Source organism: Schistocerca gregaria, chromosome 2, assembly GCF_023897955.1.
Source record: "Schistocerca gregaria isolate iqSchGreg1 chromosome 2, iqSchGreg1.2, whole genome shotgun sequence".
In the NCBI taxonomy this organism is placed as follows: domain Eukaryota; kingdom Metazoa; phylum Arthropoda; class Insecta; order Orthoptera; family Acrididae; genus Schistocerca; species Schistocerca gregaria.
The window spans coordinates 338,075,609-338,091,073 of record NC_064921.1 but is presented as its reverse complement, the minus strand read 5'-3'; the positions used below and the strand labels follow the sequence as shown (position 1 = coordinate 338,091,073).

The following is a 15,465-nucleotide window of genomic DNA, read 5'->3' as shown; positions in this document are numbered from 1 at the left end:
CAGTAATGGTATGGTCGAACGATGACACAGAACACTCAAAGCAGCATTGATGTGTCATCAAGAGAGATGGACGGAAGCATTACCATTAGTGTTGTTAGGCCTGCAGACAGCTCACAAACCCGATATTGGTGCATCAGTTGGCGAGATGGTTTACAGCGAGCCGCTACGGATTCCTGCAGATTATTTAGTACCAACCTCACTACCTGAATCAGAGGGCCTCACACACTGGGTGCAGCAGCTAAAACGTCACTGCACAAATTACATTGCCCGCCACCTTCTCGCCAAGGCAACCATAAGGTGTTTGTACACAAAGACTTATACGATTGCTCACACATTATGTTGCGAGCAGACTCAGTCAAATCGCCTTTACAACCACCATATATGGCTCCATTTCAGGTGCTGAGTAGAAATAAGCATATCGTGGACATAATGTACAATGGTGTTCTGACAAAGGTATCAATTGAACGTGTCAAGCCAGAGTGGGTTTTATCCTCTCCGACCTCTGACACCACGCCTGTGCAACAACACATGATGGACGCAGAGCATACCGAAACACCGCTCAGTACATCGTCCAAGACAGGTGAATCACCACCACAAACAACAATGTCACCGTCCCCGAGACACCCGACACACACCAGAGCTGGACGTCGAATAAAATTCAAGTATCAAGATATCCCTGGGGCTCCACACTTTAAGGGAGGTGGGGCTGGGTGGCAGTGATATTTTTCATGTCTGGTGCAAAGTGATATCAAAAGTGCGCGAGAGTTTTTTTCTGGTCAAGTGTTGTTTTTTATCTTTGCCGTAAGTCTCCTAGTTTTTGTTACTTCTCTGTTGTTTTTTTTAGTTTCTTATCATTGTGAGTTTTTGCGAATAAATATTTTTTCATTAACACATTATACCGGACGGCTATGCAATTATCTGTTGTAGGCAAGTAGCCTACAAATGCTATCCGTCACTGTGCGTCTACGGATTTTCTGCTGGCGATTCCCACAACATAATTATTCTTAACCATATTTTCCTTTCAATCATTTTATTATTTTTATAATTATGTTAGTGGTGTTCAGCGTGTATCGGCTGTTGTTTTCTAAATCACAGTATGTATAAACTTGTATGTAGTACATCAAACCTGACTTATACTATATCGTTTGTACAAACTGTATATCTATCACGATTTACAGGATGAATAAAGAAATAAAGAAATATTGCTAACCCCTTCCATTATTCTTATTGCTCGTTTTTAATTTTAAAATATTATTTTACAAAACTTGCATTTCATCAGACCATCACACCATACAATACAGGCTATGCATATGCGCATAGGAAGCACATAGTAGACTACAGTTTCCAGAATCATCGCTCTCTCAGCAATCTTAATAAATATCTGTATATACTCAACCTTTTGTTCAATAGTTCAACACGTTTTCCCATCTTCAATGATTATCTAACCAAGTCCGTTGCATGTCCTGTTCAATGGCATAGCTCCCTAATTGCAGGGTTATTGTTTCAAAACTGTAGTTTCATTGTATATAAACCATATTCTGCAGTCGGAGATGCAAGGGCTCCGATACAGCTTTTAATAAAAATGCTAACATCATTTGCAAACAATACTGAGTCAGCTGCTGACAAATTGTGTTATTTTGCTGAACATCAGAAGATTCGAAGTCGATGGCGAGCAATTTTTCCTCCGGTTGTTCATATCTGTGGCTCAAAGACGTCACGGGTATGTTGATAGTAGTAGCAGAAACTTGTGTTGTCAGATAGCCGGTGTCTGTCGGCAGACGGAGAAATGTTTGAGTGGGTGGCAGACGGCGTTGACATTTCTGTGTTGAGCTACGGCGGGCCAGAATGCATCGCCTTCTTGTCACCACAAATGAAATTATTGGATACATTGTTGGCTTTTGGAATAGCTTGTTTCTTGATTAATAATGGTTACAGAAATATTAGTTTACCCGATAAATCAGTCTACGAAAGAAATGATCGTGGAGGGAAACGTCTATTGCTCATTATGGTTTGTCTTATATGGGGTATAGAATTAGGATTTAAATTTGCCACGCGGACGATGATCTACTTGCTGAATCCGTGCCACGTTACTACAGCCGCTCAGGTAATATACAAGTAGAGAGCTTAGACATATAGTGAGATAGAAATCGTCAACAATATCATTTTAATGTTGTTAATTGCTCCATATGATTAAATATTTAAATCGTTGGAATAATTGGAAAAATAAACAACTGTCCTGTTATGCAAGTCATCCCAATAGAACAAGTTACAGATCTGTTGTTTTTGTACTTGAGAAAATGCATGCAGATATAGCTGTTGACAGACCAAGGGAAATGACGGCTAAAGTTCCCCCATGAGTGTAATGGGAATGAAATATTGTTATTATGTAGTGAGTACGGGTGCGAATGAAATATTGTTATTATGTAGTGAGTACGGGTGCAAATGAATCCTCACTTTTCTCATAATATTCGTGGAATCGAAGGAAATCTGTGTGATCGAACTTGTTAACGGCGCCTCAGCTCATAGCGACCCTTTTCCATGTTCTTCGTCCTGTAACAGACAGATTGCAGAACTTTGTTGCGTTACTGTGTTGGCAAGAAAGTTGTGTTTTTATGATGACAATGTGCACTACAACGCAGTGTTGCTGTATTTTTCTTCGTATCATTGTTTTGGCTGCTGATGTCTGCTTGCTGTAATTTCATTTTTCATTCTGGCTTGCTACTGACTAATCTTCTTGTCACTGAATTATGTATTCAGGACATATACTAATGCTCTTCCACATCATCATGACCCTTTTTGATGAAGTATTTCTGGGATACCTGAGTATGACATCCTTTTAACAGGGCTATACTGTTTCCAAAAATAGTCTTACTTCAAATATTCCACATATATTCTATTTAAAAGATGGGTATCAACACATCTGGATTAATAATCGCTCTTTCCTAAAAGGTTTGTCTTCTATACAGACTCTCTTTGTGGAGACTACATTCCTCCCAGCGACATCTTTGTCGAACTTTTTTAATTTTATTGGCACTTTTCTTCTGATATACTAATTTCTGACTGCTGTTGTTTAACGGTGGGTTTCAGTGTGAAGACTGTACCAATACGTCACTGTATGTGTGCATATTTTTTTATATATGTATAAATATTATTCTTAAGTGAGCCAACAAAACATGTGGATGATTTTTTTTCTGTTATTTGTTATTGGTTTACACTATTCCCACATGTCTAGTTTTTGTGGTTTTCCTTTTCAGAATTTGAGAAGAGCAGTTACTGAGCATATAAATCACAGTGAAAATTTGACCAGCCATGTCTTAAACTCACTGACAGTTTTCAGGTAATTACATCCTAATTTTAATGTCAGTTTTCTTCTATTTCTGTTGCTGATTGTCAGAAGTGTGGAAATATACCACATTCAAGCATAATATCCTTTGTTTCGACAATATAATTTCTGGTATGCAGAAGGAATGTGTAATTTGATGTGCCCATTGATGATACCCATTGTAACTTGTTACTTGTAGATGCTTTAAAGTGGGCCCGCTTTGATCTTATGCTTTCTTCTACTGAATGAACAACCTCTTCGATAGTAATGGATTTACTTCCACTTTTAGTATACAAGGATTCATAGACTTTTGGCTGATGGCATTTATGAAGAGCACTCGCCCTACAGATGTAAAACTCATGCAAACCAAAGAATGTTGTAACACTTTGACCTATTAGGCCTACACGTAAAATACTCAAAAGAAATGCTCACAGGTGCCAGAAATTGTCAAAAAGAGCTAAGAGCACAGCAACTTTGCATGGCATTAATTGTGTTTTTGGAAGTCTTCCAAAATGTATATACATCTTGCCAAAAATACCAGCCATGTGACTAGAAGCATTTTTGAGCCTTGTTTTGCTACTATTGTAGTATTTGATTATGAGAAAGGTATTCCATAAATTTCTCAACCTGTACGGTGTATAGTTCCATTCTTCTATATAATGATGAATGGTTGTTGCCAAAATTTTGGGTAACTTTTTTTTGTGGAAAGCATGCAACACACTACTTTGGCCCAGATATGTTTGATGGTATTCAGTAGGCAAGACTAATAAATGCTCCTTATTTTCTTTGAATCACAGTGAAGTGTATGAAAGCATTATTATGGTTATACAGGAAATGCTTATTTTGAAACTGTTGCTACATTGGGGGAAAAGGGGGGGGGGGTTCTTTTTGTAAAATGTTTTCATAAACACCTGTGGGCCATCATACTGGCTGCATCAAATTTTTTCTGCTGCCACATTTCAGTAAATATTATTTGCTATCTCTCCACTATGTCCCGAGTCTTCCATCTGAATGCCAGATCGTATGTAATACTCACTGCTTAGTTGTATGCGACGATAGCTCAGCAGTGTGTTTGTCACACCTGAATATGCTAGTGAGTTGCGCCAATGAAATATTCACAGATTTTGCAATGGTGTCAGATGTTTTGCTCAATAACTATTTTTACATTATTTGTATTAAAGTATCCGTTGCTGTTTCAACCCATTTGGTAGTGCATCAGGAAAACAGCATGAGATGTGCTGTCTTGCTTTGTTGTGTTGTATATAATGTTCACAACAGGCAGTATTGCATCCCAGTATCCTTGTTCGACATTTGCATACATCATGAGCCTATTGGCCAATGTACTAATGAAATGTTCCTTAAGACTGTTTTTCTGCAGGTGGTAGCCATTTGCCATCCTGTGAACAATATTTCATTGTGAAATTGCATCTGATGCTAGTTCTGACTGAAACAATTTTCCACAAGTGGAGATCATTACAAGTAGTGCTCCATACTACTTCAAAACTATGTCTTCTACAAAAAACCTTGTAATTTTGGGACCTTCATCAGTCATTAAGGCAATGATGACAGTGTACTGTGTGAGATAGTCATTGCTTGCATTGTTAGCATTCACTGCAATGGGATATATAATGTCTGATTGATCGGTAGGGACTTGGAGAGTGATAGAGCTTTCTTATTTTATCAAGGATCTTCAGAAATACTTGATGGCATGATGAGCCACCATTTCAGTCCTGTTGTGTGTAATTCCTTCCAAATAATGTCGTGCCCATTAATCTTACTTTGCCTTTGGCAGCTTTTTCCTTCTCTAAGGCCTCTGTGATGTTCAGTAATGCTTCCCATCACTCAGCTGTGGTGATGTCTGGGTTATAACTGTTGTTGTAATTTTCCTCCATTGGATTCTGTGAAAGGTGGTTTGCCTCTTGTGTTTGCACCTATTTTTGTATACTACGGTGGTGGCATACTACATCTACATCCATACTCATATTCCGCAAGCCACCTGACGGTGTGTGGCGGAGGGTGGTTAGTTACTGCAATGAATGGGCAGCCATATAAATAGGATTGGAACCTGCATGGCTGCTTTACTCTGCTAAAGGGTGATTCTTCTCGACTTGGAGAGCACTCCAGAGATGTAAGCAGTCTTTCTGGGTTTGCGGTGGAAATGCATGTATCTCATAATCAATAGCACAATTACCCAAATTTCAGTAGCATAAGTGTATAGTTCCATCTAAACATTCTTGTCAAAAAGTACCAGGACCGATGAAGATGTCTGGGCCTCCGTAAGGATACAGAAAGATATGTCTATCTTCTCACCCCAAGAAAATTTGGCATTTCCCTGCAGCAATCCCTGTAACGGCCATGCGTTGCATCTGAAATCTTTTATGAACTGCCTGTAGTAAGAGCATTTCCCAAGGAAGCCTCTTGCATCATTAGTCAGCTGAGAAGGTGAAAATCAGTTATGGCTCTATTTTTTTCTAGATCCGGGTGGAATCAGTTTCTGTTACCTAGATACCTCAAGATTTTAATTTCTTGGGGGGCAAGGAGGCACTTTCTCAGCTTCAGGTGAAGACGTGCATCGTGTATATGTTTCAACACAGTTGTGCAGTGGCACAAACATTCTTCATATTTCACCCAAAATCCATTTCATATGTCAAAGCTGGTTGTTTACCAGGCATTCAAATGTGGTTCGAGCATTGCAAAGATCAAACAGCGTAATATAGAACTTTTGTCAGTCTCATAAATCTCGATCAGTCAGTAGCCAAACTACATATGCATAGTGGGCAGTTACTTCACTCACATCAGACAGCCCAAGAATTTGTGGCAAGGGGTATACACCCTTTCTGCTGATTTTTGTTCAGCTACCAGTAGTTGGTGCAGAAACACCATGTGTCACCTTTTGTCTTCATGAGGACCAGAGGAGAGCTCCCAGGACAGACAAATAATGCTTTCTGCAGCATTTTCGCCACTCCATTCTGAATCATTTGTTGTTCTGCTAGATACATACTTTATGAACTCTTACTTATTGAGAGGACAGGGGTGACTCCTGTGTTGAAATGGTATTTTATTTTGGGTTATTTGGTCTGCCTTGTCTGAACTTGAATGTGTCTGAAAATTGACGCAGGTGGGCCAGTATTCGTTGATGTTCCTAGGTCAAGCAGGTGTCTATTGATGTCTGGATACTAGAGTCCTCCAGAGTGTAGTTTGTAATTGTGCATCAGGGTCGCTAAGCTGACCTTCCTGAATTGGTTGGGTTGTCCTTATTCAGGTACCCTTAGGAATGAGTTGTGAATGCTCATGGTAATTGGTGACTTAAAGCTGTTCTTGTGTACCTGTGTTGGTTATGCTCAACACTAGCATATAAGTTTCCTTTGTGAAACAGAGTACATTTTTGCACTTCACTTTACCTTCACAGTGCACTTGAAATATGACCTGTTGATTAGAACTTGTCTTGTTGATGAAGGCTGAATAATTATGTTTTTGTTTGTAGACAGTCACTCAGAGCAGTCACTGTTGTGTGAACTTGTTGCAGTAACCTTATCAATCTGGAGTGCCATCTTCTGTCTGCTAGGGAGCTTGCAACACTTTTGTGAATACTTGCATGGCAAGAATAGGGTCCCTAGCCATTGCAGTACTCTTACCTTTCCTGTTCTGCAATTGTACTCTTAAGTTATTTCTTTTCCTGAGCTTGTCTGTAAGATGACATCTTTGTTGACAACATGACTTATCTAATAGACATTGCTAATAGTTGCTTACCGTTTTCTTAGATATTCTTTTCCTAATTCATTTTGAGTAACTTGTATCTGGTTTCCACTTCTGGATTTGACCTCCATTCTTTTTTAAAATTTTTCAGTAGTATAGGCTTTGTGGGGTAGATAGTGCAAAGTGGCACATGTCTACCCACTGTGAAACGATATTGTAAGCACCTTTCGTGTGAGATGATCAAATTGAGCACCAACTGTAACCCGTCAGTTGCAGAGGGGGAGGGGGGGGGGGGTTAGTACCTACATAGTTGTAGTCCCTCTCCCCTTACATTGCAGGGAGAGCACTCTTGTTGCCAGGGCTGAAAATTTCCTTTATATGCCCCCAGAGTAGGTGCCTGTCATGTCCGGGGCACAAAGACTCCAGGCACCAGTTACCATTTTAGGCAGCCCTTGCTGTGACTTCGTAGTGCCCATTGGGAGAGCACCTGCTTGGAGTGGCCAGCAACATACCAGATGACCTGCTGATGGATGCAAGAACACAGTAGGTCTCATTGAAGAACCATTCCATGGGAGGAAAGCAGATTCAAAAGAAATCAAAAGAAACACTGTCCATAGTACATAGTGTGAAGCCAAAACCAAAATGAAGGTGCGCACTTTTGTGATTATAAACATGATGAGCGTAGGGCCCCAAGTAATTGCATTACTTCTTCCTTTCCTGTGCTGTATTCTTACTCTTTGACTATATCTTTTCTCAGGCATGGTCTCTAAGACAAGTTCCCTGCTGGGAACTTAGCTTGCTCATAGGTCATAAATTTAGGCATATCCCCCTTTGTTTTTGTTTTTTTACCACATATTTTGGCTAACTTATATTTGGTCCCTTGCATCTAGTTATGATCTCCTCCATGAATTTTTTTTAATAAAGTACAAGCTGTCTGGGGAAGGTTGCCCAAAGCCCAACCAATCCATGTGGGAGTTTTGTCAGGTCCCCTGACTACACTGGGTATGTGCTGTTGATACTTGACAGTTACTGTGCATGCTGAGGGATAGGTGTGTGTCCGTTAAGTGGTAGCTTCCATTCCTACAGCAGAGCCCACCGTTTTGTTTGCGAGTTGACATGGATTCTAGCAAAAAGCAACTTATGTTGCTGCCTGCGCTCCACTATTTATATCAGGCAGGAGGACGTTTTTTACCCTCGGTGGTAGCTTTTTGTTATTACTCCCGCAGTATATTGCAGCGTAAATTAGCGTGCTGGCCTCACTTCCCCTTAACTCAGCACTCTCCATGCTTTGCTCGGCGCTCAGTCTGTGTGCGTCCTTGCATCAGCCTGCTGGTAGACTGCCGCTGTCAGCAAGGCTATCTGTGCCTGCCTACTTCGCAACGCCTCGGTCGCCGGCATGCCTCTGTTTTGCCATTCTCGACTGAGTGAAGCAGTGCTTACTACATGTGGCCGCAACAGTATGTTTTCACTGGTTTAATATGGATAGTGACTGTGATTCCTGTGTTCAGGGGCATCACTGGGGGGGGGGGGGGGGGGGGTGGACATAGGAATCTAAAGGCTGTCCAGCATGTCCCCCATGCCACCCCAATCGATCTATTGCTGTGCCTGCTGTGGTTATTGCCCACACTGAGGTTGACCTCTCACTCTCGTTCGAGTGGGACATTGTTCCAAAGTGTGGCTGGCAACAAAAAATCCGGAGAACTGATCAAATGGCCTCCCCCATTCACCTGATGAACAAGTTTCAGCCACTATCTGTATCTGATAAAGATCAGGAGCGAAATGCTCTGCAAGATCTGATCAGTCACAGAGGGTGGGATTATTGGTATTGGAGAACTCCAGTGTTAGGCATATATGGGAATAAGGCTGGCCAAGGAGGGGAAGTAGTCTGGTGTGCACTCTGTGTGCATTTGGGGAGGAGTCATCCCAGTTGTGGAATGGGTGCTGCCAGATCCCATGAAGAGCACAGGGTGCAGCTAATGGCAGGTGGTGCCTCATGTTGTTACTATTTTCTCTGGTTTCAGGCAGCTGTCAGAAGTGGGAAAGATAGCCAGTCTTGCTTGTAAAATGAAGGCAGAACTCACCTTCTTTAACATCGTCGGCAGGACTGGCTGTTGACCTTTAATGCAGGGCAGGGTAGAGGGTCTGAATCAGAGGCCAAGAGGGTTCTGCAACCATGTAGGCTGCGGATTCCTCGATTTGCGTCATTAGGGTAGTGGGTTTTCGGGTACTGCTTAGTAGGTCAGGGGACCGTTACACACAGGAAGTGACTACATGGGTAGTGGGGCCTGTGTAGAGTGAATTAGTTAGTTTTTCAGGTTAGATGTTTTTGAGAAATTACGGAAGTGCATCAATCTAAAAGCGTGTAGGGCACACAGGATCGGGTTAGACTGAGCAACACTTGGTGCCATAATTGTCAATTGTCATAGCTGTGTTGGGAAAGTGCCAGATCTCCATATGCTAATAGAAAGTACTGAAGTTCAAATCACTATAGGTAATGAAAGCTGGAGATAAGTTCAGCTGGAGTTCTTATTTAGAACGTAACAGTGTTTAGAAAGGGTAGATTAAATACATTTGGTGGCGAATTGTTTATTGATATTAGTAGTAGTTCATTTTGTAGTGAAAAGGAAATATGTAGGTTAGGTTAGTGTTGTTTAATATCCCGTCGACAACGAGGTCATTAGAGACGGAGCGCAAGCTCAGGCTAGGGAAGGATGGGGAAGGAAATCGGCCGTGCCCTTTCAAAGGAACCATCCCGGCATTTGCCTGAAACGATTTAGGGAAATCACGGAAAACCTAAATCAGGATGGCTGGAGACGGGATTGAACCGTCATCCTCCTGAATGCGAGTCCAGTGTGCTAACCACTGCCCCACCTCGCTCGATGGAAATACGTAATCCCTGTAGGTTAGTGTAGCTAGGGGTTACACTTGACAACCAGAATAAATTAATAATAGGTTCCTTTTAAGCCTCCCCCCCTCCCCCCTCCCCAGCAGCTCCCATGATACAGTTGTTGGGGAGTTGAAAGTAAACTTGAGTCTAGCTTCAAATAGGTACTCCACGCATATGATAGTAGTTGGTGGTGACTTCAATCTGCCCTTGATACATTGATGAAAATTTGTGCTTAAAGTTGGTGGTAGGTGTTAAACATCATCTGAAATCATACTAAATGATTTCTCTGAAAATTGTTTTGAACAGTTAGTTTAGGATCCCACAAAAAGCGTCAGTGAATGTGAAAACTTACTTCACTGCTTGGCAGCAAATAACATTGAGCAAATAGGGATCATCATGAGAGATACAAGGATTACTGACCACAATGCTGTTGTAGTAAGAGTGAACACTGTAGCATACAAATCCACAAAAATAAATGCAAAATATGTAAATTAAACAAAATAGCAGATAAAAATGTGCTTGGTGCCTTCTAAAAAGACAGTCTTCGATCCTTCCAACTGACTTTGTAAGCATATACCAGTTGTGGCTTACATTCAAAGAAATAGTTTGGGCAGCAGTTGAGAGAAATACATAAAATAAATTATTAAGAGATTGTACTGATCGCCCTGATACACAAAACAGGTCAGAACACCGTTGCAGAAGCAGCCAACAAAAAAGCATGCCAAATTTATAAGAATGTAAAATCTCCTAGACTGGCGATGTTTTACTCAAGCTTGAAATTTAGCAGAGACTTAATGCAAGGTGCCTTTAGTAGTTACTACAATGAAACTCAGTCTTTAAAAATCTGTCAGAAAATTGGATGATATTCTGGTTGTGATCACTGTAAAGACAAAATCAATATTTTCATTATGCAATATCAAGTGTAATGCTACCGATGACAGTACAACTATAGTGGAGTTACTAAACATGGTTTCCCCCTGCAGGTCCGTTGGTTAGAATAGGCTCAAGATATTCCCGCCTGTCATAAGAGGCAACTAAAAGGAGTCTCACATGTTTTGGACTTTAGGTGATGGTCCCCTGTAGGGTTTGACCTCCATTTTTCATAATTTTCCCGAAGAGTGAGCTGCATAGGGAAGGGTGCTTTACAGGATCCATTGTGTCCATCATGCAGCAAGATCTTTAGGCCTACTTTTTCATCACTGCATTGCAGTCCTGCCCATTCTCCATCTCTTGGGCGAGGACACCTTCCTGGATGCATTTTCCTCCATGTGCTATGCAGTGTCACTTTTTGTGCCGACAATGACCATGGACTTCTTTGCACCTCATATCCAACATTGTAGTCAGTCCACTGTGATGGGGCCGCCATGTACCCTGATGGTTGTAGCCTCCTGACAACACAGGGATCACTCTGCTGATGATGCACACGCCGTTAACTCCCCATGTATGCAAAGGAGTAGATGCCTGTCACCTTGGGGCATCGGAGCACCCAGCAATGGCCATCCTGCCAGGTGGCCTTTGCTGTGGCTGGGTGGCACATGTGGGGAGGGCCCCTGGTCGAAGTGGGTGAAATCAGGGCAGATGACATGCGATGAAGCGTAGTACATCATCTCTTGCTGGTGGTCCGCCGCCAGCAGTCACTGAGTGGCCCAAGTCTAACTTAAATGCTAAGAAATATGACCCCAAGTCGTTCCCCTCCCTGGCCACACTGTGGGAGGAACGCCAGGCTAAGGATGGCAGTGAAACTTATTCACCCCAGTACCTCATGTGTACGAGAGTTGATGGGGAATCTTTCATGTCCAAGAAGCCTCAGTGTTTTTTTGGATGACAAGTTTGGGGAGGTGGAGGGCTGGAACAAAATGTGCTCTGGGTCAGTTTTGATAAAAACTGCATCCTCTGCCTAGTCACGGGCATTACTCGCTTGTGGCAAGTTGGGTATGTTCCTATTACCATCATGACTCATAAGAGCTTAAATATGGTCCAGGGTATTATATTCCACTGGGACCTTCTTTTGCAGTCTGACGATGAGCTGTGCACCAATTTTGAGTGGCAAGGTGTTCATTTCATCCGGCATGTCCATTTGGGTCTGAAGGATAACCAGGTTGCCACCGATGCCTTCATCTTGGCCTCTGAGGGTGACACATTGCCAGAGAAGATCAAGGTGATGGTATACCACTGTGATGTCAAGCCATATATGCCTCCCCTGATGCAGTGCTTTAAGTGCTGGATGTTTGGCCATATGTCTTCCCACTGTACTTCCAGCCCCACCTGTCAAAATTGTGGACGTCCATCGCATCACAATACTCCATGTGCCCCACCTCCCATCTGTGTTAACTGCGAGACGTATCATTCACATTGCTTGGCAGACTGCAGGATTTTACACAAAGAGAGGAAAATCATGGAGTATAAGACCGTAGATCAACTGACCTACACTGAAGCTAAGGGGGGGTTTGAGCGCCTACATCATGTGGCTATGACCACCTCATATGCCGCTGCTATGAGAACGGTTGTCACCCTATCAGTTCCTTGAATTCCTGTTGCCTCTCAGAACTGGGCGACAACACCTGTCCCCTTGATGGTTGGGGGCACTTCCCTTCCTGTTGCTCCTGCACCACCTACTTCGGGAGCAGCAACCCGCCAACCATTGGGGATTTCAGTCCCCACTTCTGAGCCAACCAGCAGCTGAAGAGCCCAAAAGCAGCTGGTCGTAGGGCTTCACACTCATCCTCAGTCCTGAAGACTGATTCAGTGAAGTCCTCCCAGCCACAAAAACCTAAGGAACAGCGTGAGAAATTGAAAAAGAAGACCCCTAAGAACAAGGGAATTGAATGTTCCATGCCTTTCCAATCTCACAATGTCATCAACCTCCAGTGGAATTGCGGCAGTTTTTTTCCAGCGCCTGGCTAAGCTATGGCAACTGTTAAGCTTTACACCTGCTTTCTACATTGCCCTCCAGGAAACTTCGTTCCCGGCAATGTGAACCCCTGCCCTCCGTGTCTGTAAAGGATATTACAGGAACCGTAGCGACTATAATAAAGTGTCAGGTGGAGTTTGCGTTTATGTCTGAAACTCAGTCTGTAGTGAAACTGTGCCCCCTTCAAACCCCTCTTGAAGCTGTGGCTGTCAGAATACGGACGATGCAGGAAATAACTGTCTGCAATGTATATCTTCGTACAGATGGTACAGTACTCTTGAATGTAGTAGGTGCACTGATTGATCAGCTCCCTAAACCTTTCCTACTTTTGGGAGATTTTAATGTCCATAACCCCTTATGGGGCGACACTGTGGTTAGTGTCCGAGGCAAAGATGTCAAAACAGTACTGTCTCAGTTTGACCTCTGCCTCTTAAATACTGGGGCCACCACATATTTCAATGTGGCTGAAGGTAGTTACTCGACCATTGATTTATCAATTTGCAGCCCAGGACTGCTCACTCTCCAAACATTTGTACCTAAAGACTGGGAAGTTATGCAGCTTACACCAGTACATAAGAAAGGAACTAGAGTAATCCACAGAATTACAGAGCCATATCACCAATTTCGTTTTGCACTAGAATTTTAGGACAAATACTGTGTTCGAATGTTATCAATTACCTTGAACAAAACAATTTATTGACAAGTAATCAGCACAGATTCAAAAAAATGTTCCTGTGAAACACAACTAACTCTTTAAACAGAGGAAATCCATAATGGAATAACATGTATAATGTGGAACAGATCTACTAGAGGCTACCTACATGACACTTGTCTGCTCTCTTCCGGAGTTTTGCTGCAATGCGTGGGATCTGCACCAGATGGAATTGATAGAGAACATTGAAAAAGCTCAGAAATGTGCAGCTTGTTTTGTGTTACCGTGAAACAGGGAAGAGAGTTTCATGGATGATACGCGATGGGGTGGCAATCATTAAAGCAAAGGGTTTTTCATTATGGCAGGATTTTTTCATGGTGTTTCAATCACTAACTTTATTCTCCAAATGCGAAAATATTTTGTTGGTGCCCATGTGTATAGGGAGAGATGATCATTGTAATAAATTGAAGCAGGGCACAAATGGAAAGATTAAGCTTTTGTTTTTCCCACTTGCTGTTCACGAGTGGGAATGGTGAGGAATAAGCTTGAAGGTGGTCTGATGAACCCTCTGCCAGGCACTTGTGAATTGGAGAGTAGGCATGCAGGTGTGGATGTTTGGAAGCACTAGGACTCTGGGCAATGGCCATAAGCCATGTGGCCATTGCTCTGGTTGATTGGCACCTGTTGCGAAACCCCTTACTGTGAGTAGGCAGCATAATGGATGATACTTGGCACAGCTGGTGGCTGCTAGGCTCCAGCAGTGTCTTTGGACAGACTTCTGCAGTACAGATTGTTTTGACCCTAAGAACTTTCACACAGTGGCCACTTCTTGCGAGGGAAGTGAAACCAAACGGCTTGCAGATATTTTCTCCCCTCAGTTCATGTTTTGCACTCAGGTAGATGGAGGGTACTTACTAGAGAGAAAGCCAATGTTCTTTGTGGAGAATTTTGAAAAAGTGTTTGGAACTGGTTCCATATTAGTTAAAATGGTGACTCCCTCCAGTCTCGGGCATTACCGTTTTGTAAAAAATGGTGATGTACCTGCTAGTGAAGCACTGCATAAAAATCTAAAACCTGATAAAGGATATAATTTTTCGCTGTGGCTTAACACAGAAGGTAGATGACTAATACAATCACTTGAAGTGTGGGATCCATTTCATATGTTGCGTATACTGAGGTCTGCCAGTCAACAGAGTGGACACCTGAGTGTTCATCTTCACTTTTTGGATGGATTAGCTTCTAGAGGAGGTCAAAATCATAGTTCGCAATTGCGATGTGAAACTGTATTTCCCACTCTTGTTGTGGTACTTTAGAAGCCAATGCTTCTGGAATATCCCCAAAGTGTACTATCCTAATTAAGGAATGCAAAATCAAGGAACTGATGATCCAAGTTGTGTCATATTTTGAAGCTCGAAAAAAATACAATCATTTATATTCTGTCTCGGGGACACATTGTCAGCAGTATTGCATATTTATTCTCTCACTGCTAACCTCCAGTAGTCATGAAAATAAATTAGACCCTGGAGGTGACAGGCCCTCTTCTCTCATGGTTCCTGCATCACAATCTTTGGGAACCTCGACTGTCCATGGCCAGCAAGAGAAGCAGAGCCTTATTCAGTATCTACTGATGACGGGACACACTTTTGGAAACCCTCTCCTCAGAAAGCCACAGACCAGTGATCCATTAGCCAATGGCTGCATGAGCCACTGACTGTGGGTTCTAACATTGCCAGCACTAGAGTTCCTATGCCCACAGTGGATAACCCCCACAAGATATGCAACTACAAAAAGTAGTAAAAGAGAAAAGGAAGAAATCATGTGGGAAGGTACTTTTGTGACCCCAGTGGCACCAAATGCCTCCATTCTTGGTGTTGGAACCAATGTTTGGTGATGTTCCACCCTCACTAGCAACATACAGTGGTCCAGGACAGCCTTAAAATCATACTTAATTAACATATGATCAGGGACCATGCAAATCCTGCCACCTTCAGTATCTA

General features: G+C 42.4%; 1 protein-coding gene across 1 annotated transcript in view; it reads left to right on the top strand.

Moving 5' to 3' along the window:
• The first annotated feature begins 1,710 nt into the window (after positions 1 to 1,710).
• Positions 1,711 to 15,465, top strand: part of LOC126336993 (transmembrane protein 164) — a 147,069-nt gene continuing 133,314 nt past the window's right edge. Inside the window, exon 1 of the mRNA XM_050001235.1 lies at positions 1,711 to 2,104. Coding sequence (XP_049857192.1) covers positions 1,787 to 2,104 — 318 coding nt within the window. The 5' untranslated portion in view covers positions 1,711 to 1,786. The remainder of the gene's footprint in view (positions 2,105 to 15,465) is intronic.